The 23,702-nt window shown below is 37.3% G+C and overlaps 2 protein-coding genes across 2 annotated transcripts in view; both read left to right on the forward strand.

Moving 5' to 3' along the window:
• The first annotated feature begins 5,152 nt into the window (after window positions 1–5,152).
• Window positions 5,153–23,702, forward strand: part of LOC133297534 (DNA ligase 4) — a 44,740-nt gene continuing 26,190 nt past the window's right edge. The window contains exons 1-10 of the mRNA XM_061496701.1: window positions 5,153–5,564; window positions 5,670–5,761; window positions 7,141–7,226; window positions 7,303–7,439; window positions 11,561–11,635; window positions 12,674–12,765; window positions 13,080–13,151; window positions 20,046–20,125; window positions 20,202–20,239; window positions 20,492–20,654. Coding sequence (XP_061352685.1) covers window positions 5,232–5,564; window positions 5,670–5,761; window positions 7,141–7,226; window positions 7,303–7,439; window positions 11,561–11,635; window positions 12,674–12,765; window positions 13,080–13,151; window positions 20,046–20,125; window positions 20,202–20,239; window positions 20,492–20,654 — 1,168 coding nt within the window. The 5' untranslated portion in view covers window positions 5,153–5,231. The remainder of the gene's footprint in view (window positions 5,565–5,669; window positions 5,762–7,140; window positions 7,227–7,302; window positions 7,440–11,560; window positions 11,636–12,673; window positions 12,766–13,079; window positions 13,152–20,045; window positions 20,126–20,201; window positions 20,240–20,491; window positions 20,655–23,702) is intronic.
• On the forward strand, window positions 13,664–14,446 carry LOC133297535 (uncharacterized). Its single transcript, XM_061496702.1, has 2 exons — window positions 13,664–14,153; window positions 14,297–14,446. The coding sequence occupies exons 1-2, from the start codon at window positions 13,908–13,910 to the stop codon at window positions 14,399–14,401; spliced, it is 351 nt and encodes a 116-aa protein (XP_061352686.1). The 5' UTR covers window positions 13,664–13,907; the 3' UTR covers window positions 14,402–14,446.

Here is a 23,702-nt window from a genome sequence, read left to right on the forward strand (position 1 = left end):
ACTTCGGTGAACTGGAGGCACTACATCTGTTGGATTATGTTTAAGGCCAAACACAAGGGTGCACTTCCATTTGCTTGTCTTGTTCAGAGGATATTGGGTCACTTTGGTGTTCCCATGGGCAATGTGACCTTGAAGAAGACCACATGGTATACTTGCAAGTTTGGAAAGCGTCTCCTGGAGCAGTACAAGATGACAAAGAACATACAAACGGGTGTGTGGCAGTTCACAGGTGGGGCTGATGTTGAGGTTCCTGATGTTGCTCCACCTGCAGACATGGTTGAGCCCGAGGTGGAGGATGATGATGACGATGATGATGAGACTGACTTGCAGGATATAGCTGAGCCTGAGGGTGGGTTTTCATTGCGTGATGTCATGAAGGGCATAAACGCCACGCTGAAGAAAATAGGAAAAATGGCGCTGAAACACAAAAAATGGAGGAAAAGTCACATCCAGAAAGGGAATGAAAGGTTTGGACACGTACAAGGAAGGTTCAAGGGTGTTGAAGATAGGCTTGCTCGTCTAGAGCTTGGACGAGGACAGCAGGTTGAGGATGTTGCAGGGCAGGGGGCTGATGTGTCAGATGAGCATGACGAGGAGACAACGTCCGAGGAGGAGGAGGAGGAGGATTAGATTTAGGGTTTATGTTTTTATTTTCCGTTTGTAGTGTATGTTGTTATGTAATTGACTTCGGTCTTCTTATTTGACATTTGTAGTTTATATGGTATTATGTTTAGGGGCTAAACTATTTAATGTTATCAACTTTGTTGTTACTTATTACTTATTTATGTCATTTTCATTGTTTACCACATGAAGGATCATGGTATTTTTCCATGAAAATTTTCAATTTGGGTCTAATTACATCCCAACAGGTCTAAAATGTCTAATGCAACTCAGAACAGTCACTCGTAAGAGAGTTAAATGACTTTACCAAGTTTCGGGTACCCTAAACCAACATTTAGCCAATACATGTACATATATGGTTTATAACCGCCACAATACTTTTTTGTACCCCAAATTATGTTCCCCAAGTCATAATATGCGTGTACATTAGTGTACAATCGGTTCCATGCCAAAAAAATTCGAGGAAAACAGAATGGGGTGCCAAAACCTGTTATGTAGTCGATCAACCTGTCGACTAAACCAGTATAGGTTGATCGACTACATAACAGGTTTTGGCACCCCATTCTGTTTTCCTCGAATTTTTTTGGCATGGAACCGATTGTACACTAATGTACACGCATATTATGACTTGGGGAACATAATTTGGGGTACGAAAAAGTAAATGGTCCATTCGTATGCATTGTTGGGTACGTATTGATGGAAACCGTTTGTTTACGCTCCCCGAAACTTGGTGAATTCATTTTGGGGTCATATTAGTAATTGTTATAAGTTTCAATCTATCAATATGGGCCACTATTACTAATTTGAATACAAATCAACATACAAACAACATAAAGTAACATACAGTACACATTGTAACATAATGTTTCATAACATAATTACATGAACTAAACCATAAACACATTAGCTCCCTCCCATGGTGCTCACTAACATCAACTTCATAAATACATGCATAACATTGGTTCAACTCTGTCTAATCCCCATAGGGCATGTACGTTTATTGTGACCAATTTGCTTGCAGGTGCTACATCTACTTTGACTGCTTGTGGGTTGGGACTCAACCCAATCCATCTCATTCTGTATCCTTGAAGACTTCGGTCTTCCTTGTGCACGAACCAAAGATGCATTTGGGATAATTGTTGGACCATCTATTTCTGGAATCAACAACTCATTACCCATTGGATACCAATGTGCAGCATAGACCTTCTCAATTTGTGTAATTGAGAACACAGGATCGACATAGTCATAGTGGTTCAATTTTTCAACCTTGCACACCGCTAGCACATGACTGCAAGGAAATCGTCTAGCTGTGAACCGTCCACATTGACATTTACGATTTAGCAAGTCAACCCTCATAATGTCGCCGGCATCATGCGTAGATTGATTGTAGGCATCCTTTACTTCAAACAACTGCAAGTCTCTATAAAAAACACGGACTCGGAGACTGACAGTAAACTGATCATTCTTTTGTAAGAAGTCCTCAACCTTTTTTGCAATTCTCCAGCCTTTTTCCTTTGCTTTTTGGATCTTTTCACGCCTCTTGACAAAATACTCAACAAGTCTACTTTGCGTCATCTTGACCAATGCCGTTACTGGCAAATTACGTGCACCCCTTAGGACCTTATTAATACACTCAGATAGGTTAGTCGTCATATGACCAAACCTTCGGCCCTCCTCATCATAAGACCTGCACGCTTTCTCTTTGGGAATCTGATCTATCCATGAAGCTACTTGTGGGTTACTGTCGACAAATTCTTGAAAACTTATATCAAAATGAATCTTCGAACACATGTAACCTGCAAAAAATTAAGACAAATTGAACGAGTTATACATAAACAACATTACATACAACATGTACACATTCAGGAAAATTGTATACCTAGTTTCATCAGCGTTTTCTTCAGTTCCACGTCCCTAAACTTAGTGTTAAAGTTGCTTCCAATGTGATGAAGACAAAACACGTGATACGCAAATGGAGGCTGCCAACCGGCATGATCCTTCACAGCCCTGATGATGCTGGGGTGACGATCGGATATTAGACATAGACCATGCCTATGTGTGACATGGAAAGGCATGAGGCTAAGAAACCACAACCAATCATCCAGTCTCTCACCCGGTGGAACAATGGCAAACGCAATAGGCATAATGTATCCATCACCATCCTGTGACGTAGCAATCAAGAGGGTACCTTTGTATTTCCCGTACAGGTGCGTGCCATCAATTTGGATTATGGGTTTACAATATTTGAAAGCCTCAATGCACTGGTGAAAAGTCCAAAATACCCTGTGGAAGACAGCCTTATCGGTGTAGACACGTTGTTCGTCACAACACTGGTCCGTATCAATCTTGAACACAGAACCAGGATTAATCTGTGTCATGTAGGTCAGCCAACCAGGTAAGAAGGCATATGATTTATCCCAATCGCCAAACAACTTCACAATGGACTTCATTTTAGCCTTCCAAGCCTTCCTATAAGATATGTTATATCCATACAAACGTTGTACCCTCTCCTGAATAAGAATTAGTTTCAGAGATGGATCTTCTTTTAACATACCTATAAAAAAATCGAAGTCAACACAGTCAATAAATATACCGTAAAAATAACATAAACATAACTAATGTAACCAAACATCGCGTAATACATACTTATAATGTCTGCACAGATTACATCAGAATCCAGCTGTCTATGGTCCCGGGTAAGGCCTTGGTTTAGGTAGGTGTGTTCTTTGCTCCACTTACTAACAACCCAAGTATTTCCATTCTTGGGCAACATAGCCTGCACGTACCAGGGACAACCATCATTATGGTGTCGACACTTCATCACAAATCTATGGTCATCACTTTTTACCACCACTGCAGTACGATGAGCCTTCATACAATATAGTTTGACTGCATGTTCCATTTCAGATTTAGTTCGAAACTCCTGGTACAAATATAATGGATCCCCTAATTGCCAGCCACCGTGGAAGTCATCGTCGCCATACAATATCTCCGTCTCATCATTAGGGTGAGCCCAATTAATGAAGGAATAATGTTGGCTTTCGTTCCAAAACGGCTCAATCTCGGAACCTACGTCCAAATTACAGGAGTTATCCGTCAGTACGAATGATAACAAAAATATGAAATATTCATTTAAAAACTTTGATTTACTATCTTACCACTGCTAACAAGGTCAACACGGAGTGGTGGCGTAACCTGGGAACTCAGGTTTCCTGAACTTGTGTCAGCGTCAAAATTCCCCTCTACGTCCGTATCTGAGGTGTCACCCAGCGGAATAACACTCTCGGGTTCACCGTCGTCTTCACTGTCCATATCCTCCTCATGCTCATCCTCATCCTCGTCTATTTACCTCAGTGTTATCTGACTTAAGACAGGTGCAGGTGCAGATAAACCGACCACTCTGTCTTCTTGACTTTGACTTCTTTCATGCATAGGTGCAGATGAAGATTGACCACAATCTATTTCAACATATATCTCAATAAAGTTTTGAAATTTTCGGTCCACAATTGCATCTATGACACATTCCACATCTTCATCGTCACATATATCATTACCAATGTAGAATATAGCATCCTTACCAACTGTAGACTCTACCCTGGCGATCATCCGTTGAATGCACTGGCTGCCTTGTAGCCCCAATTTTTGGTGAATCCTCCCTTCCAGCTCATTGTACGTAGTGCCCCGTTTGATTTTCAACATTTTTGTTTTCCCTTCAAATTGAACACCGTTGGGGCCTTCATAATGCTTTCCATCATAGTAGATCATTGTAACATACATGTTTGGGTTTGAGCTCATCTTTCACACGAATTTGGGGGTAGGAATCAGATTTTAGGGTTTTGGGGGGAACAAATGAGAAAATAAGGGGAATGACAATGATTTCACAATTACTATGATTTGGAGATGGTGGGAAGAAATGGAATCGTTATTGGAAGGATCACAACTGACAAATAAGAGATAGAGGGGGTACAAAACGAAAATATTGCAAATGAGACCGAGAGAGGGCTGGATATAGGGTCTTCTGCGACTTTTAATCGACTAAATAATGTCCTTAGTCGATTAAAAGTGCTCGAAATGTAGTCGATCAAGGTGAGGATGTAGTCAACTAAATCTCGTGATTCATGTTTTATGCATTTTGACCATTTAGTTGATTAAAAGTGCAAGTTGATCGACTAAATGGAGGCATGATTGTGGATAGTTCTGGGGGAGGGACAAATTGATTATTAATTAATTAATGAGGGACAAAAGGGTTAAAAAGCCTAAAAAATTACTATCTCTTAGTCCATTATTCCTTGTAATTTTAATTGGAATTCATTTATTTAATACTAAGAAAGAAAGAATTAGGCACCCAAATTTTCACCATTATAAAATTCACTTCCGGACAATGTTTAAAAATAAAATTTTTAAATTTTCGTTCACATTTCCAAGCCTTTTCCACTAGAATACATACAAACAGGAGACGTATCAAGCAAGCCGTTAGTTAAAGCGATGGTTTTTGGTTTCACTCGCGAACTCACTAGACTCAGAATAACATAACAGAGCCTTGGCGGTTTCTCCTCCAAATTCCAATTGAAAACGGAACTGAACAAACCTCACGGCACCGCGAACTGCAAATGACGGAGCAGACGAAGTTCAGCGTCGTCTGCAGCTTCTTCAAATGGACACAGAGAAGCAAATCGCCGGCGAAGAAGCGCTCCAAGTTCCGCAAGTTCCTCGACTCCTTCTGCAAAGACGGCAATTACTTCCCCGCCATTCGCCTGATTCTCCCCAATCTCGATCGCGAGCGTGGCTCCTACGGCCTCAAGGAGTCCGTGCTCGCCACCTCCCTCATCGATGCTCTCGGCATGTCCAAAGACTCCGACGACGCTCTTCGCCTCATCAATTGGCGCAAAGGCGGTGCAAAAACCGGTGCCAGTGCCGGTAACTTTGCACTTGTTGCCGCCGAGGTTCCCTTCCTTCTTCTCTTTTAGGGTTCTATTTTGTGTGCGCATGATATTTTGGTAACGATTGTTGCTGAGAATGAAACTTCATTGTTTTTCGTTCTGAAACAGGTGCTGCAGCGTAGGCAAGGTTCGGCTTCCGGTGGATTAACAATAAAGGAGTTGAATGACTTGCTTGATCAGTTGTCTTCGAGTGAAAACAGGTGCGTAGTTTGAATATTTCCGTACTCAGTTATCGTCTCTTTATATCTGCTATGTCATTAGTCCCTTGCTTTTGTATCTGAAAATGTTTACCACATGATGTAACATCTTATAAAGTTTTGATAGAGGGGAAAATAATATTTTTTTTAAAAAATAAAATAAAATTGGTGAAATATAGATAAAGAAAGAATATACTTTGAAGTTAATTTGAAAAAGTTTTCATCTCCACCAGAAAAAATTGATGCTGCAAGAAATTCTCTTTCAATATCCCTTTATGATTATGAGCATTGAGGTTTGTGAAAATCTGTCTATCAGCTCAATTAGTCCAAGATCAAGCGGCCAGAAGAATACGCCACTGTTCTGTGTTTTTGTTTCCTTTGTTTTGTTGTTTTAGGAGGATCTATCGTCCTCCTCTTATATGCTTCTCTTCTTTTTCTTGAAAGAATTTTCTTTTATTCAAAAGGACCCATTTCATGAATTTTCAGGATAAGTACATTATAGTAAAACAAGACTTTTTCTTCCATTCAAATTTGAAAATATATTAACAAGGAAAAGTAGTCTCAATTACTTGTAATTTGTTTATGCATCTCCAGTCCATAGGAAAGCCTGGCTACAAGCTCTAGCTATCTAGGTTTTCCATCCTCCCGCACCATCTCCTATGGAGAGCTAGGTTCTATAGAGAGCATTATAGTCACTTCCCAAGTATAGCAGAATTAAACTCTCTTAATATTCTAATTCGGTAATCCCTAATCCACGTTTTTATGGTACTTTGCAGCAAATTTTTTCTCAATTGACTAGATGAAGTTCTTGCTCCTTGTCCATTCTAAATAAAAACAACAAATAATAGATAATAAAGGTGAAGGAGAAAAGAAAAACCTGCTGCTTTTTCTTCAATCTCCTAGATGCTAGGATGAAAGGTGGAAAAAGTCCCAAAGTAAATGGTCAACTTTGATATGGGCTTGGGTAACAGCGCTATTAGACTCTTCAGAGTTTGAATGTGTTATGAAATCAATATTATTTGTTGATGCCGAGGGGTAAATCTATTTATACCAGATTCTATTATCTATCAATTATCAAAATATGTAGGTTCTTAACAGCCTGCAGATTGGATTGAAAAATAATGTTTACCAATTTAGTAGCTTCCCTTTTTTGTGAAGCTTTCACTCTAGGTGTACTACAGATGAAAATATTTTACAGTATATTGAACCAGAAGACCTTATCTCCGTGCATTCCTATCTGACATGTTGCTATTGTGCTTTTAGTTTTTTGTGGTGAATTAGTGATGTGAAAATATTCTCATGGTTCTTAACTTCATGCTTCACCATTCTTTATGTTAGTTTTTATTTAACCTGATTCTTGTATGGGGTAACCATGGTTACAGGGCTCAGAAGACTTTGGTTCTTTCTACCCTTATACAAAAGACAAATGCACAGGAAATGAAGTGGATTATCATGATAATCCTGAAAGGTGTTTTATCATTTACGCCTTGAATTGATTTGATTCCTTAAATTAGATTTGAGCATTTAACTAAGTTTTTTCACAGATCTAAAGCTGGGAATTAGTGAAAAAAGCATTTTTCATGAATTCCATCCAGATGCCGAAGACTTGTTTAATGTTACATGTGACTTAAAATTAGTTTGTGAAAAGCTAAGGGATCGGAATCAGCGTCATAAGCGGCAGGTTAGTTGTGATTGTTATCTTCTTTATTCTTTTAACTTGGGCTCCGAATGAGCAAAGTTGAGCTGAACACTAGCATTCACAAACTTGTTTAATTAAAATATCCTAAGCATGACCTTTAGTTTAGCTACAATTTATGCTCGGTCCAAACTAGTATATGCTTTGCTTGCCTCTACTTCATTATTTTGTAATTGTTTACTTCAGATATTTTTCTTCAATCTTCGTTATTGCCACTTTCCTTCCCACTTGATATCATTGAAAACCCCTTGTGCCATCGCTAAGCTGGTCAGATTCTTCTATATTGCCTTTTCCATAAATATTGCTTTTGATGTTACTTGATTTGGTTGATTAATTGATACATGTCAATCCCTAAAACTAAGGGATTTGATTTTGTAATGTTTTCATCATAAATCCATAAGGATGAGAGGATTTCTCTCTTGAAATTCCTAATAATCAAAGGTTTGAAGTTGGTATCTAGAGCCCAAGTTTCCTTTGGTTGTGAATCCGTTTGATCACCATAATCGATGGCTGAACACCTAAGAAAGGGCTAACCATCATTCATCGACAAACACATCTTGAAACTTCTTTGAATGTGCTCTCATGTGCCTTCTTGTAAAATGTCTTCTTTCTGTGTATGTAATCCACATGTTGCCCTGTGAACAACATTTCGTGACGGGTCTTCCCCTGTCTCTTGGTTGGTGGTTTTTGCTCCCATTTGAACCTCCATAGGAATAAATTGTTTCCTTTCTCTCTCTTGACTTTTATGTCATATTTGTCTTTCGTCACCTCTTAATCTTCAAGGATACTACGTCATTTCATCCAACCAACTTTGATTCTATGGTTTACGTCCTCATCAATTTCTCCTCCTTTTTGCAAAATTGATCGCAAAAATCTAAAACTATCTTTCTTGGTTATTTCTTGTCTAAACAAATGCACGGAATCTTGATCTCCATCTCTTGATGAAGCAAACTCACATTTCAGATAGTGTCTTACTTCGACATAGTGTAAATCGCTTAGACTTTAACATGCTTTTGCACAACTCTAATTTTTTGTTAACACCGATCGTAGTCTCATCAATTAGTACAATATCATCTACAAACAAAATACACCATGACAACATTCTTGGATACCTTTTGTTAGTTTATTTGTAACTAAGGCAAAAAACAAGGACTCAAAGAAGAATCTTGATGTAAACCTACTTTGATAGGAGTGCTTCGCTCAAAAGCTAGTTTGTACGGTAAGAGAGCCCAAAGTCAATTTAAATCCCACACCAGAACCTTATGTTTCTGATGTGGGACTCCAAATCCCGTACCTTACAAGTTACAACTAGATCGTAACATCCCACCACGCTCCGCAACCTTAGCGCACATGAGTCATCATTCATGCTGCCTGATTGCAACTGAGAGACATGGTGGAAGCTCTGCTACCAATTAATATGAACCTTGGGAGAGCCTCATTCCAAAAGCTAGCTTGTAAGTTAGGAGAGCTCAAAGTCCATATAAACTCCACACCAAAACGTTATGTTTCCAAGGTGGGACTTCAAGTCCTAAACCTTACAATTGGATCGTAACATTATCTTATGATTTTGGGATTAACCAAACCCATTAATCCTTAGGATTTTAATTTTTGATTCCATGATCTCTCTTTAAATTCTTCAATCTTTTCAAGTGTCTATAACCTGGAAACACTCAAAATTACAGATCAAGACCTGCTCTCGTTTCTAAATAAAGCTCAGTTCACCATTGAAACAATCACGTTGATATTGGCCGGTGGTAACTGTTGGGTGCTTATGTTCTTTAAGGACGTTCCCTTTACTTAGTCCATCAAAAGAAAATGCATTCGTTCTCTTGATATCAATCCAGTCGCGCAAGTGCACGCATCAAGTAATAAATAAGATTATTAGTGCCTGGATTATCGTTCCCACGAGGATAGAACTCTAAATAATACCTTTAACTATTTTGAAAAGAATTGTTAATAAGAGAAAAGACAGTATTTGAACTGTTTGGTCTTGCGTTCCCTGCTGTAATGAGGACGTTCCCTCAAGATAACAGGTTCAGTTTGACTCTAAACAACTCCTCGCGTCGTTATATATCAAATCCTTCTTGATGTGAGAAGGAACGACAAAATTCATTGGAGTTTTGGTTATATGGTCACAAGAATTATAAAGGATAATAATTAAAGATAACAATATTTAAGGGACAACAAGTTGGATAGATAAAAACAATTTTTAACACAATTAACAAATCCACTGTTTCATTCTTAAATAGCTATGCCCTCGACTCAATACTTAACCCTTCTGAATTTGTTCAGGTCTTTTCACTGCCAACTCTGATTCCTCAGCTCATGGACTTGAGTGGCTCACAAGTTTCCATATTCCTATGGTTCCCTCGACTCCAATAGTTACTAAGTTCAGAACCTTTAGAGAACGAGGTGGTTCCTTATTCCTAAGGCAAACAGTAGCATTGTTTTCACAACCCTACCTTCCTCGTATGATTAAGTTGTCTGAAATCGCTTCCTTAAGGAAGTTTCTTTCTCATTTTGAGTTCAATTTCCATTGATACACAGAGTTAAGCTCACTTAAATCACAGAAATACAAAAGCTTTAGTGCAAAAGTTCTGAGCATAGTTCTTTAAGAACTTCACAGTTTTTCCATTCCAAAATAACTTAGCCCATGGCTGAAAACATAAACACAGTTATTTCAAACTGAAGTCCCATAGACCCGAGATTCAGTTTAAAGATAACGAAGGGAAGAGAAGAGAAATAACAAATATATATTAATAAGAAATAAATTCAGATTACAAGGAAATAAAATGGAGAAATATGGGTGATGCTCGTAAGGAGTCTCAAATGGTGAAAAGAGAGTAGAGGAAGAGTTATTGTCACTTAACTATTGTTAAAACTATACAATTGTAAAACAGAAACTTAAACTATCCTAGGTGATCTCTTCTTAAGGAATTCGATACTTTCTTCGTGTTGGAACGTCCTATTTATAGGCCAGAAGAGTGGATGGCAAACTTATAATTCTGCCTTAGTTGTTCCTTGATTGCATGAAGAGGCGGTGCTAACAATGCTTTGATATGCGAAGCAAGTTGTTTGGATGGGACAATTTAAGGTTGAGATTTTCCTTTTTCTACTAAATTTCCCATGCTTGCTTTTTCTCTAACCCAATGGTTGCTCTTTATTCTCTGCTGTACACGTTTCTTCATGCTTGATTGCTGTACTTTTTTCTGCTTTTTGGAAGCTTCTTTTCAACGTTTCTTGTAAAGTGGTCAGAGATGGGGTTAGTGGAACAGGTGTGCAAATAAGTCAATCCGTTCCTCTTTTCTCAACTGATTATATCATCATCCGTTCCATTCTGGTGCTTTTGTTCTCAAGATCTGGAAATGTGTTTTTAAGGCACAAAATGGTTACCAGATGAGGGAACGGATGAAATTTTTCCATCAAAATGAGCTTAGAAGGTAACGAATTTTCGTCCCATCAGTAACCTTCAAAAGGTGGTGGGCAAGCTTGAGAACATGTATATGGTGTTTGTTATCGTTAGTCTTCATTAAGATTTTAAATATGTTCAGAGTTAACTCTTGGAAAATTATACTATCCTTGCGACGGAGGAGTTCATTGATCGTTTGCTGTGAATGATTTCCTGAAATTGGATCTCAAAACAGTTTTAGAAAAGATCCTCTTTGGAGAAATAATTGTCTCATTTGTGAACTCTAATGATCAATTACCAGATATCTTCACCAATCTCTCCAAGGCCAAACGGTAATATACATACATAACATACTTGATGCATATGATTTATATGTCCCATCTTGAGGAGTGTTGATATTACTGGATTTAGTTGATATTAGTTGATATCTTTTTTAATTAAAATAGGACATAATATATACATCTTCTGTAAATAGATGTGTTAATCCCTAAAATTAAGGGATTGATTTGGTAATTTTTTAAATATAAATCCCTGAGGCTGAGAGGGTTTCTCTTAAGCATTTCCTAATTATCAAAGGTCTGAAGTATTGCCATGGAAAATAGAAATAGAAATATAAATGGAAAGTTTCCTAACTGCATGTCGCTTCTTATATATGCTTTGTGGGAACAATCTTAAATCTTCTTTTCTTCTTCTGTAGGACATTGAAGTTGGAAAAGCTGTGCGCCCTCAATTAGCTAAGAGAGTTGCTAACGCAACTGAAGCATGGAAGAAGGTTTGCTTCATTAAGCCTTTTAATCATGTCGCATATGCCTCAAACAAATCACCTTTCATTGTTATTCCTTTTTTTGGTTACATCACATGGAAATGGGAACATTTTGCCACAGTCAGGGTTTAAAACCACTGGTTGGACCTCCCACCCCTGAAGTGGCAAGCTACTTGACAATTGGGTTCTGAGGCTGTGTTCATTTATTCTATGTATACAGAGCAATTCCTTTTTAATGTCTTTCTCTTTTGTTTTGTTTTCTCTTAAATGGCTAAGATTTTAATGAGATTTTTTTATATTATTATTAATTATTTCTTGGCTAAAACTGTAATATTTACTGAGTAAAGGAAGAGATTGTTAGTAGCAGGTCCCCAATTAGGAAGGTGTATGTGAGGAGAAATAAGAATGGGCCTAATGATTTAGATGGGCTAGGCCCTATTAGTAAAAGAAGTTATGGCTAATTCATATTGTTAGATAGAGTAGATAGAGTTATTTGATTTTAATTGATATTGTTAGTTATAGTAGATGAAATTACTTGTAATTAAGAGATATGGTTAGATACAACAGCTAGGATTTCGTAGTACTGGGGATATTTCTCTAAAGGATCACTAGTTAGGATATAAGGAAAAATAGGGCAGAGAGGAGGCATTATTGAGTGGAAAACATTGTGTGTGTGGGAGAGACTCGGCCTGCAAATTTTTGGGGGACAGCCACACTTATAATCACTCTTTCTCTTCCTAACCTTGGGTTTCTCATAAATACTGGGGGAAGGGCAATCTTATTAATAAAATCTCATCTGTTTTTCCTTGGGTATTCCCTAAATTCAGAACCTATCAGTCTCCTTTCTTTCTTTTCCTCCTTCCTTACCTAAATCCTATAATGTCAACATCAATGACCACCTATTCCAGCACAAAGTAGTTGAGGACTGTAACAACTATATTTAAAACTGTCCGATGGATAAAATGTATGATTTCATGCAAAGAGAATTTATTAGCTTGACATTTTATTACTCAATTTTATTGTTTCGTACGTTTCTCTTTTATTTAGCTTCATGGGAAGGAAGTGCTTGTTGAGTGCAAATTTGATGGTGACCGCATTCAAATTCATAAAAATGGAACAGAGATACATTTCTTCTCAAGGTAAGTGCATATGTGTATTTTGTAACTAAATGTAATTTTTTTACTTCAGACTGTAGCCCTTCCACCTCAGGAGGATTCTTGCTTTTATGCCACCTTCCCAGTCTCTGTGTGTGTTATTTCTTATGATTAAACCCCAAGATTGCTCAGTGAATCGGTTTATATGGCAACTTTTGCCTGATGTAACATGATATGGAAATTCTTATTTTTTGTGGTTTTTCATTTGCCTACATATTTTTGAAAATGTTATACACTTTATTTTTACATATTTCCCCAGATAGGGCTTCTCTTATTTACATTTGTGCCCACTTTTGTAGGAATTTTCTTGATCATTCTGAATATGCACATGCGATGTCAGAAATCATAATACAAAACGTTCTTGTAGAAAGGTGAACATTTATTTTGTCTTTCATGTATTACAATTTTGTTTATTTTGAATAATTTGTATCCCATTATTTTATTCTCGTTGATAGGCAGGATACATGCAACTATATATATGTGTGTGTGTGTTTGTGTGTGCAAAGGAGATGGTATGGTTTGTGTTGTAAATAATTGTATTTGTTTATTTATTTATTTCCATTCTAGAATTTTCTTTGGGCTTAGCCCATTAGGTTATTTAGTCTCTTTGAATAGAGAGCAATTGTACAGATATAATATACAATTTATCAATAAGATTATCTCTTTTTTTCAACTTGGTATTAGAGCTCTCGATTCTGAGGGCTCTTCTTCCGCGACTGCCGCCTTCAAAGCAGAACCCTATTTGTTTGCCTCTAACCGCCATCAAGCCGCCACTGGATTTTTTTTTTTCGAGGATCTTTTGGACTGAGAGGATCTTTGTTTGACTCTTTTTCTACTGCGGTACTGTTTATCGGTATTGTTCACTACGCGCACTGTTCATCGGGCACTGTTCACGCGCACTGTTCATGAGGTACTGCTCACGCCTGAAAGAAAAATAAAATAAAAACTGTTCCAGGACAGAACTGCTCGGTTTTCTCTCCTCTTTCCAGATCTATGTTTTCTCTTCGGTCAGACATCATTTGGATTTGCGTTTGTGTGATTTTCACCTCAACATTATGGCGGGTTCAAATGGTGCATCCTCAGAATTTATTTCTATTCGTCGAGATGAGTTGGAGCGGATTTAGACTATGCTTGATTCTCTGAGTAAGCCATCTAGTACTAGTACTTTGGCTATGACTGGTATGAGGTCCACTACTCATTCTTTTCATACTTCTTGTACTGATTTAAAACATTTTTGGATTATTGATTCTGGTGCTACTGATCATGTGGCTTGTTGTGCTGACTCCTTTCTCTTGTATAACCCTACTATTGGCACCTATACAGTAGCCGTAGGCCCGTTGCTGATGGCTCGCTCACATCAGTTGCGGGTTCTGGTAACATATATTTACAGCCTTCCTTACAACTCTAAAATGCTCTTTATGTTCCCAAACTCTCCACTAATCTTCTCCCTATCCATAAAATTACCAAAGATTTGAATTGCACTGTAACTTTCTTCCCTACTCACTGTGTTTTTCAGGATCTCGCCACGGAGAAGACAATTTGGGGTGCTAAGGAGCAAGACTGGTGTACTATCTGGTGCCAGAATCTTCTGCAGAGTATGCTAAGTATCACACTTTATTGACTCATTCTCAGTCTACTGCTGACTCTTTGATTTGGCTTCATCATAAATGCTTGGGGTATCCTCCATTTCGTTTGCTTAAGTCTTTATTTCCATCATTATTTTTGTCTAAGTCTGTTGAGTCTTTTCGTTGTGATGTTTGTGAGTTTGCTAAACACCAACGTGTCTCTTTTCCTTCCAGTACCATTAAAAGTGTTGAGCCTTTCGATCTTGTTCATTCTGATGTTTGGGGTCCTTCTAAAGTTTCTCATGTTTATGGTAATAAATCGTTTGTTTCTTTCATTGGTGATTGCGCTCGTGTAACTTGGATTTATTTAATGCATGAAAAATCCGAGGTACAACAGTTATTCTTTCGATTTTATAAAATGATTGAGACCCAATTTGGTAAAAGAATTAAAAAACTAAGGTTTGACAATGGTACCGAATATGTCAATCAACGTCTTTCCCAATTCATCCAAGATCTGGGCATGATTCATGAACTTACTTGTGTGGACACCCCTCAACAAAATGGGGTTGCTGAGAGGAAGAATCGTTATCTTCTTGAAGTTGCTCGTGTCTTACTTTTTTAGAATCATGTACTCAAGTGCTATTGGGGAGATGCTATTCTTACTGCAGCTTTCTTAATCAACCGCTTGCCTTCTCGGGTCCTTGACAATGTAAGTCCTATTCACTCAATGACTTCATTTTTTCCTCTGTTCTCTCTATGCAGAGTCTTTAACCACGAGGGTTTAGGTGTGTTGTTTTTGTCCACGTTCGTAAATATCTTCGCAGTAAGTTGGATCCTAGGGCTCTCAAATGTATCTTCCTTGGTTATGCCCCTGATAAGAAAGGCTACACGTGTTATCATCCTGCTAGTAAGAAATTCTTTGTCTCAATGGATGTCACATTTCATGAATCTGAGTCTTTTTTCCCAAGTCCTCATCTTCAAGGGGAGAACAGTTCTTTAGTAGATTCATCACCTTCTATCTTTAAGTCTGGACCTTTCATGTCTTCTCCTACACTTCTTCCTCTTGTTTCTGATTCTTCTGTGTCTGACCCATACAATACACCGAAAATATGGAGGATTGTGACACCTGAGTTTGTATATCACAGGAGAAAGCAACCCACATTGTTTCACCAGCAACCTCAATCGTCTGAACCACTGGTAAGTCTTGAATCTCGTTTCTGATCCTAATATTATTTCTTCTCCTGTTTCTGAACCTAATATTGTTGCCTTTAATGATTTGCCTGTTGTTTTTGATAGCTTACCCAGTACCTCTGATGACTTTCTTATTGTCCTAAGAAAAGGGAAAAGATCTTGTACCCAACACCCTATCTCTTATTTTGTCTCTTCTACTAACCTTTCTGTGCAGCACAAAAGCTTTATTTCAGCACTAGATTCTATCCCAATACCAAAATCAGTACATGAAGCATTAAAAGATGAGAATTGGGCTTGAGCCATGCAAGATGATATGATTGCCTTGGAGAAAGCAATAGGGTGCAGATGAGTTTATGCCTTGAAATATAATTCTGATGGTACTCTTGAGAGATATAAGGCTCGGTTAGTTGCCAAGGGGTACACTCAGAACTAAGACATTGATTATAAAGAAACTTTTGCCCTAGTTGCAAAGATGAATACTGTGAGAGCTTTGTTGTCCCTTGTTGCCTATTACAACTAGGATATGAATCAATTTGATGTAAAGAATGTTTTCCTTAATGGTGAGTTAGAAGAAGAAGTCTACATGGAAATCCCACCTGGCTTTGGCTCTTTTGATGGAGGAAATAAAGTTTGCAGGTTAAAAAAAGGCCTTGTATGGATTGAAACAGTATCCTCGTGCCTGGTTTGGGAAATTTACTAAGATTATGCTGGCCTTAAGATATAAACAGAGTCGAGGAGATCACACACTAGCCTTTGAGTTTGAAATTAAAGATTTTGGAAGATTGAAATATTTCCTAGGGATAGAGGTAGCTCATTCAAAGGAAGGAATTTTTATCAGCTAGAAGAAATATGTTCTTGATCTTCTTAAAAAAGTGGAAAAACTTGAGTGTAAACCCTCTAGTACTCCTATTGAGCAGAATCACAAGATGGGTTATGAAGAGGAGAATCCTCCAGTTTATGAAGGACAATATCAGCGATTAGTTGGGAGACTGATATATTTGGCTCATACTAGACCAGACCTTGCTTATGCTGTCAGTATTGTAAGTCAGTTCATGCATAATCCAAAAGAAAAACACATGCAGGCACTGGAGAGAATTCTTCAGTATCTTAAAGCCACTCCTGTTAAGGGACTGTTGTTCTGGCGTGATGGCAATCTCTCTTTAGAAGTTTGTACCGATGCTTATTATGCTGGATCTGTAACTGATCGTCGATCTACCATTGGTTATTGTATGTTTCTTTGAGGTAACCTAGTGACATGGAGGAGTAAGAAGCAAGATGTGGTTGCCAGATCGAGTGCTGAGGCTGAATTTCGAGCTATGGCTCAAGGCGTTTGTGAATTATTGTGGTTTGAGAATTATACTTAGTGTTTTTAAAATAAGATGTGAGGGACCTATGAAGCTGTTTTGTGATAATAAGTCCACCATTTGTATAACTCATGATCCAATTCAACATGATCGAACTAAGCACATTGAGGTAGACCGCCATTTTATCAAAGAGAAGCTTGATAACGGGTTGATCACTACTCTATACATCTCTTTTGGACGTCAATTTGCTGATATTCTGACAAAGGGACTTCCCTCAGAAAGGTTTGAAGAGCTTACTAGCAAGTTGAGAATGATAAATATCTATTCCTCAGCTTGAGGGGGAGTGTTGTAAATAATTGTATTTGTTTATTTCTTTATTTATTTATTTATTTATTTCCATTCTAGAATCTTCTTTGGGCTTAGCCCATTAGGTTATTTAGTCTCTTTAAATAGAGAGCAATTGTACTGATGTAATATACAATTTATCAATACGATTATCTCTTTTTTCAACTGTTTGGTTCTATATTTAAAAGTAAAATATCAAGAAAATATCAAGAAATATGAATAACCATGGACGAGATCAAGAACACTAAGTATACAATATCCACCACCAAGAGTGTCGTAAAACTAAATGTCTTTACGCCCACCTCATTTGGATGCAAAATGCACACCAGTTGATATAGAGCAAGCTAGGTTGCTAGTAGCGGCTCGTAGCGCTGCTAAACCGCTATAGTAGCGGGTAGCGATGGCCGGCCACTACAACCGCGATGCGATGCTTGCCTATAGTGAAAGGTAGCGAGCGGCGTGTACAGGTGTGGAACATGCCGCTACCTGCTATTTGACATTGATTGTGGAATTATGTGTTTGATTTTATGGAATTCATTGTTCATTTTTGCTTAATTTTGGATCCTTTCTTTATGTTCCTTATATTTGACATTGATTGTGGATTTATGTGTTTGATTTTGTATGACTTCTTATGTTTGAGCATTTATATTTGTGTAGTATTAGACTGTTAGTATAATATATGTGGAATTAATACTTCACCGTAGCGGCAATACCGCTACATGCTACACCATTATACCATTTTCGGGGTCTGATGCTATCGGCCGGTAACTGCTACTGACAAGTAGGAGAGCAAGAAGCACGCAAAGGAACGCACAAGTGATACAACAAAGAATGGGAAGAAGCTCAGGCTAATGGCATGTTGGATTTGATTATTTAAGAGAAAATAATCTTATTGATTTTTTTTTTTAAAATCTCCAAGTAAGATTTTAATTATAAGCTGTTTTGAATACAAAATAAGTTAATCTAAAAGCATCCTAAATCTCACTTACAATATGTTAAACAACCAATTCAATTCAAAAGTTTAAACTGTTAGGTGAAGGCTAAATTAATTGTTTTATATTATATTTTTCTAACACACCCCTCTACAAAAGAGCCTATTGGGCTTGAAGCTATGTTGTACCAACATTAACACGGGACACGAAACGACATGACACTTCGACACGCTAATTCTAAAAGGTATTAGATTTCAACACGTTAGGACACGTTTTGATATTAAATAATATTTTTAATATATGTAATATAGTTCATAGTCATATAACAAGTTGTTAATTTAATAAATTTAATAGTATTAAACCATATTATAGGTAAAAGTTCAGCATAGTGTCTAAAATTTAAAATTTAACCAGATTGTATTTGATAAATTTAACAAATTTATAAAAGTCGTTGATGATTGACAGTGACACACGGTCCAAACCAACTGATCCACACAAAACAAGTTTATTCTAGCCTATAATTTTTATATAATGTAGATATGATTTCGTGTAACCTACCGAAGGATCCATTCACTATACAACTATAGTATAGAAACAACTTTTGCCTCCAGAAAATGGGATAGGGGAATATGAGAAAATTAAAGCCTCAACCAAAAAAGTAGTGCGCTCAAGTACACACATATCACATGAGAGAGAGAGAGAGAGAACTTACCAGTGGACTCCAACGAAGTGGAGCAGAGAAGCAGACGGCACGACAACAATGTGAAGAGGAACGAAGAGCAGCACAAGACAGCAATGCGAAGAGACTAGATAGCAGACGATAGCAACGCGAAGAGGAGCAGACGGCCGCAACGCGTGGAGCAGACGGCAAAAGACGATAATGCTTAGGTCGAAGATTATCTTTAAAGTATTTATTAAATGTTTTTTGATTTTTTTAAAATTATAATTTTATTAATATATTATAATTCTTAAAAAAATTAAAATTTTATTACAAAAATGTCATTTGCCGTGTTGAACACGGTCAAATTCGCCTGTCGAAATAGTCAACGTGTTCTAAAATGTTGACCGCGTATCGGATGTGTGTTGGAGCGTGTCGGACAACACGCATTTTTTTCTGGAAAAGGACGTGTCGGTGCATTTTTAAAATATTGAATATTTTTATTTTTATAAAAATTAATTAATATTTTGGACACACTGATCAATAAATTTTTATAAAAATTAATATCATATGACATTTTTTGAAGAATTATATAAATTCTTTATTAAAGGATATTTTTATTAAAAATATTTATTTTTATCATATATAGTATTATACAGTGCATTACCAAATACTAAATGATATTATCTTATACAATATATTATTTTATACAATACCGTGTCAAACGCTTGATAGTATTAAAATTCAATCAGGTCTTATACAATCAGGCCTTATACTATCAGGTCTTATACTATTAGGCCTTATCCTATACTATGCATCAAACATGCCCTTATTGTATCATTGATATAGCAATTGCCTATAGGAAGCATATCAGTTATGCAGAAAAGACATGTAACATGATTTCAAACTCAGCCGTATAACTGTCATATTTTCCTTTCTTCTGCTTTCAGTGTCTCTCTTTTTTTGTTTTTTGTTTCGTTTATTTTTGGCTAGCATTGTTCTTTGCCATGTTCCCTTCTTTATATTTAACAAAATTTCTTCATTGATGCAAAGAAGGAGTCAAACTATATTATTATTGGAAGGGGATTCCTCCGGTTGGTCTTTTTTAATGCCTAGAATGTGCAATATCCTGATAACTTTAATTCTTGAGTTTCAAATTTCCATGCATAATGCACATCCTTGACTATTACTAGTGATGATGTGATCTATTCCCCCCCCAAAAAATAGCTTATCTACTTTTTTTATTAAAAAGAAAACTTATGATATTTAGGTGCATACTTGATGGCGAAATGTTGGTTTGGGATACATCCTTGAATCGATTTGCTGAGTTTGGGTCAAATCAGGAAATAGGCATGTACTTTAATTTGGCTTAGTCACCTTAAAACTTTAATTCTCAGTAGCATTTACTATTTTCTGTTCTTGGCAGCCAAGGCAGCAAGGGATGGTCTTGATAGTGATAGACAGGTTCTCTAATTTTTCATCTTCTTTATTTTGGTTTTATATAGAAACTATCAAGTTCAGTTTTAACTTTTTGTGACTTCGTTCTTGATGCAGTTATGCTGTATCCTTGTATCTGAACAGTTCAACTATTAGTTCCACCTATCAGGAACTTCGACATGGTTTTGGTTTCAATGGAAGAATAAGTATCTAATACTGTATGTTATGAAAATTTTCTAATGCAATAAAAATTTATATCTGATATGCCTTGACTTGGAGTGGCTAGATGTTGCATTTGATATCCTTTATTTTGGAGATACTAGTGTTATTCACCAAACTTTGAAGGAAAGGCATGAGATTCTCCGGAAAGTTGTGAGGCCAATGAAGGGTTGTTTGGAAATTTTAGTACCTGATGGTGGTCTCAACAGTCATCGTTCTTCTGGTAAGATTTTCTGAGGAGAAATTTGTCTTGTGATGTGTAATTAATTTAAAGAAATATTCTTTCTCCTTGCATATTGTAAAATAAAAGGATTAGTAAAATACTTGAGGAATTCCTCAACAATCCCGTTCTATTTATTTAGGATTTACAATCTCTAATAATTGGAAATTACAAATCAAATCAAATCCTAATTAATTACGTAATATACAATTCCCAAATTGGAGAGATAGGATCTATTTCCCTTAATTGAAGATACTATCCAACACTCTTGTTCAAGCGGGAGCATACTTATCTTATGCATCAAACTTGTTACAAGATGAAATGTATTCAAGGTTCCCATAACAACTTTGTGAGGATATAGAATAGCTGATCACTAGAATTAAAGAATTCAATGATGATTTCCTAGAAAAGAACTTTCACCCTGATAAAGTGATAATCGTTCTTTGTATGCTTGGTCCTCTATAGAAGTCTAGATTTGATGCAATGTATAAAGCTGATTTATTATCACAATATAGCTTCATATAATCAATGTTTCCCTGCTTCAACTAACTAAGTATCTGCGTAACCCATATAAGTTCACAAGTGACCGTTAATGTGGCTCTATAATTGAATTTTGCACTGGACCACAAAACAACATTTTGCTTCTTGCTTTTCTAGTACACAATATCTTTGTTAGAATAGATATGATTAGATTTGAATAGATTGCTTCCTATTTGTAAATATTCTTTTTGGATTAGATCTGGGCTTCTCTCTTAAGCCCATTAGGGTCTCTATATATTGTAACTCTTTGTATTAGATTAATACACAACACATTATTTTATATTCAAGTTGGTGCCAGAGCTCTTTTGTTGTGGGGACCCTCGCTTTCGCTTAAAACTTCGTTCTCGCTTTAAAACCTAAACCCACTGCTTAGGAATCCTCTTTTCTTTGTCGTGCGTCCTTCCGGCAAGCCATACAGGGCTGTAAGCTCCTTTAGAATAATTTCCAAACGCGTCAGCACCTCTGACAGCCACCGAAACCGCCGTCCAGCACTGTTCAGGCCGCCGGAGAAGTTTTCCGGCGAGTTTTCGAACCAAACCACCCGCGATCAAGAGCCTCTCCTCCCGCCGACGAAGTCTGTGGAAGTCCGACCACTATAGCAGCCATCACGCGCAGCCTTTCTCCTCTGCGCGTGGTGCTCACGCGCCATCTTCAGCCGGCGCGTGTGCACTGTTCTGGTGGAATTTTTCGCCCGTTCTTGGACAGAAAAGCTCGTCCTCTCCTCCCCTTTCCAGATCTGTGATTGGATCTTTGTGGGTCTCACTTTTTGTGCGCGCCTCTTCTTGATTTGTGATCAGGTTCGTTCCTATTTAGTTATTTTATATCCTTGTGATTTAATATAATGGCAGCAACTTCTCCTGTTCATTCGGAGGTCAGTTCTCCACCTCGTCCAGCCAAAAGTTATCCTAATATCTATTCTAACAATGTTGAAAGTCCAGCCAAAAGTTCATCTCCACCAATGTTGGCCCATTACCTCTTCAAAGTTGAAGGGTTCTGTTAATTACAAGAACTGGGCCACCTCTGTTCGAGTTTGGTTCTTTGGACAAGGACATAGGAACCATCTCTCGACTAAATCTACTGATATTCCCAAGGAAGAAAAATCTGATTGGGAAAGGATTGACAACCAGCTTCTGAGTATCCTTTGGCAGTCGGTTGATCCAGTCGTCTTGGACATCTTCTATTCTTTTCAAACTTGCACTGAAGTGTGGGAGGAAGCAAAACACCTCTACACTAATGATCTTCAGCAGCTCTATTCCATCATGTCTCAGTTTATGGATCTACGCAAATCATCTGACACTCAGATGGAGACATATGTTGGCAAAAGTCGATCTCTGATGCAGGCATATTTGGATATGTTGCCATACCCTACTGATGCGTCTGCATATCGGAAACAGGTGGAACGTCTCTTTATGGTTGCCACACTTTCTGGTCTTCCTGAAGAATATGATAATGTCCAGGATACTATCTTGACCAGTGGGGATCCTGATCTATCAATGACGTATCAGCGTCTTTTGAATCTTAATAAGAAATCTGCTCTTGCATCATCTACTGTTGCTGATTCCACTGCTCTAGTTTCTCGTACTGACTTTCGCGGGAACATTGGAGGTGGTCGTGGACGTGGTAGAGGCCAGGGAGGACGTGGCCCAGGAGGACATGGTCAGCGACCTCGTTGTAATTATTGTCAGCAACTCGGTCATTATGAGAGAACCAAACATATAGAGATTGATTGTCACTTCATTCGAGAAAGGATTCAGTGAGGAGAAATCAAGACAGCTTTTGTTAACTCTAATGATCAACTAGCGGATGTCTTCACTAAAGCTCTTAGAGGTCCTATGGTGGAATACATTTGTAGCAAGCTTGGTGCTCACAATATATACGTACCAGCTTGAGGGAGAGTGTTAGAATAGATATAATTAGATATGATTAGATTTGAATAGATTGCTTCCTATTTGTAAATATTCTTTTTGGATTAGATCTGGGCTTCTCACTTAAGCCCATTAGGGTCTCTATATATTGTAACTCTTTGTATTAGATTAATACACAACACATTATTTTATATTCAAGTATCTTGAATTAAATCTCCTGTCAATTGGCAAACTAGCCTAATTAGCATCAAAGTATCCTATAACTTAAGCTTTACCCTCATCTTCATACAACAATCCTTGATTCAAATCATTGTTAATATATTGTAAGGTTTGTACCACATCATTCCAATAATTAACACACAAACATTGCATGAATTGGCTCACTATATTGATTGCGAAAAAAATGTCTTTTTGGATAGTTTAAGGTAGTTTAGCTTCCCTACTAAATCTTCTATTCCTGTCAGGATTCAAATATGGTTCTCCTTGATCTGGTATTAGCTTGTTCAGATCCATTTGACTTGTCAAAAGGTTTGCAGCATGTCATACCCAATTCTTTGAATGTATCCAAAGCATACTTTCTCTATGAAATTACAATATCATCCTTTGATTGAACTACCTCAAGACCAAGAAAGTATAAAATTCCCAA

The sequence above is a fragment of the Gastrolobium bilobum genome, unplaced genomic scaffold, assembly GCF_033153095.1.
Source record: "Gastrolobium bilobum isolate Gb01-03AN ecotype WA unplaced genomic scaffold, APGP_CSIRO_Gbil_v1 utg63326, whole genome shotgun sequence".
NCBI lineage: Eukaryota > Viridiplantae > Streptophyta > Magnoliopsida > Fabales > Fabaceae > Gastrolobium > Gastrolobium bilobum.

What these genes read in the sequence shown, in the direction of transcription:
- LOC133297535 (XM_061496702.1), top strand. Translation starts at nt 13,908, where the DNA reads ATGCTTGATTCTCTGAGTAAGCCATCTAGTACTAGTACTTTGGCTATG. An exon ending in CACATCAGTTGCGGGTTCTG is followed by an intron (nt 14,154 to 14,296) that starts GTAACATATATT and finishes TGTGTTTTTCAG; the next exon opens with GATCTCGCCACGGAGAAGAC.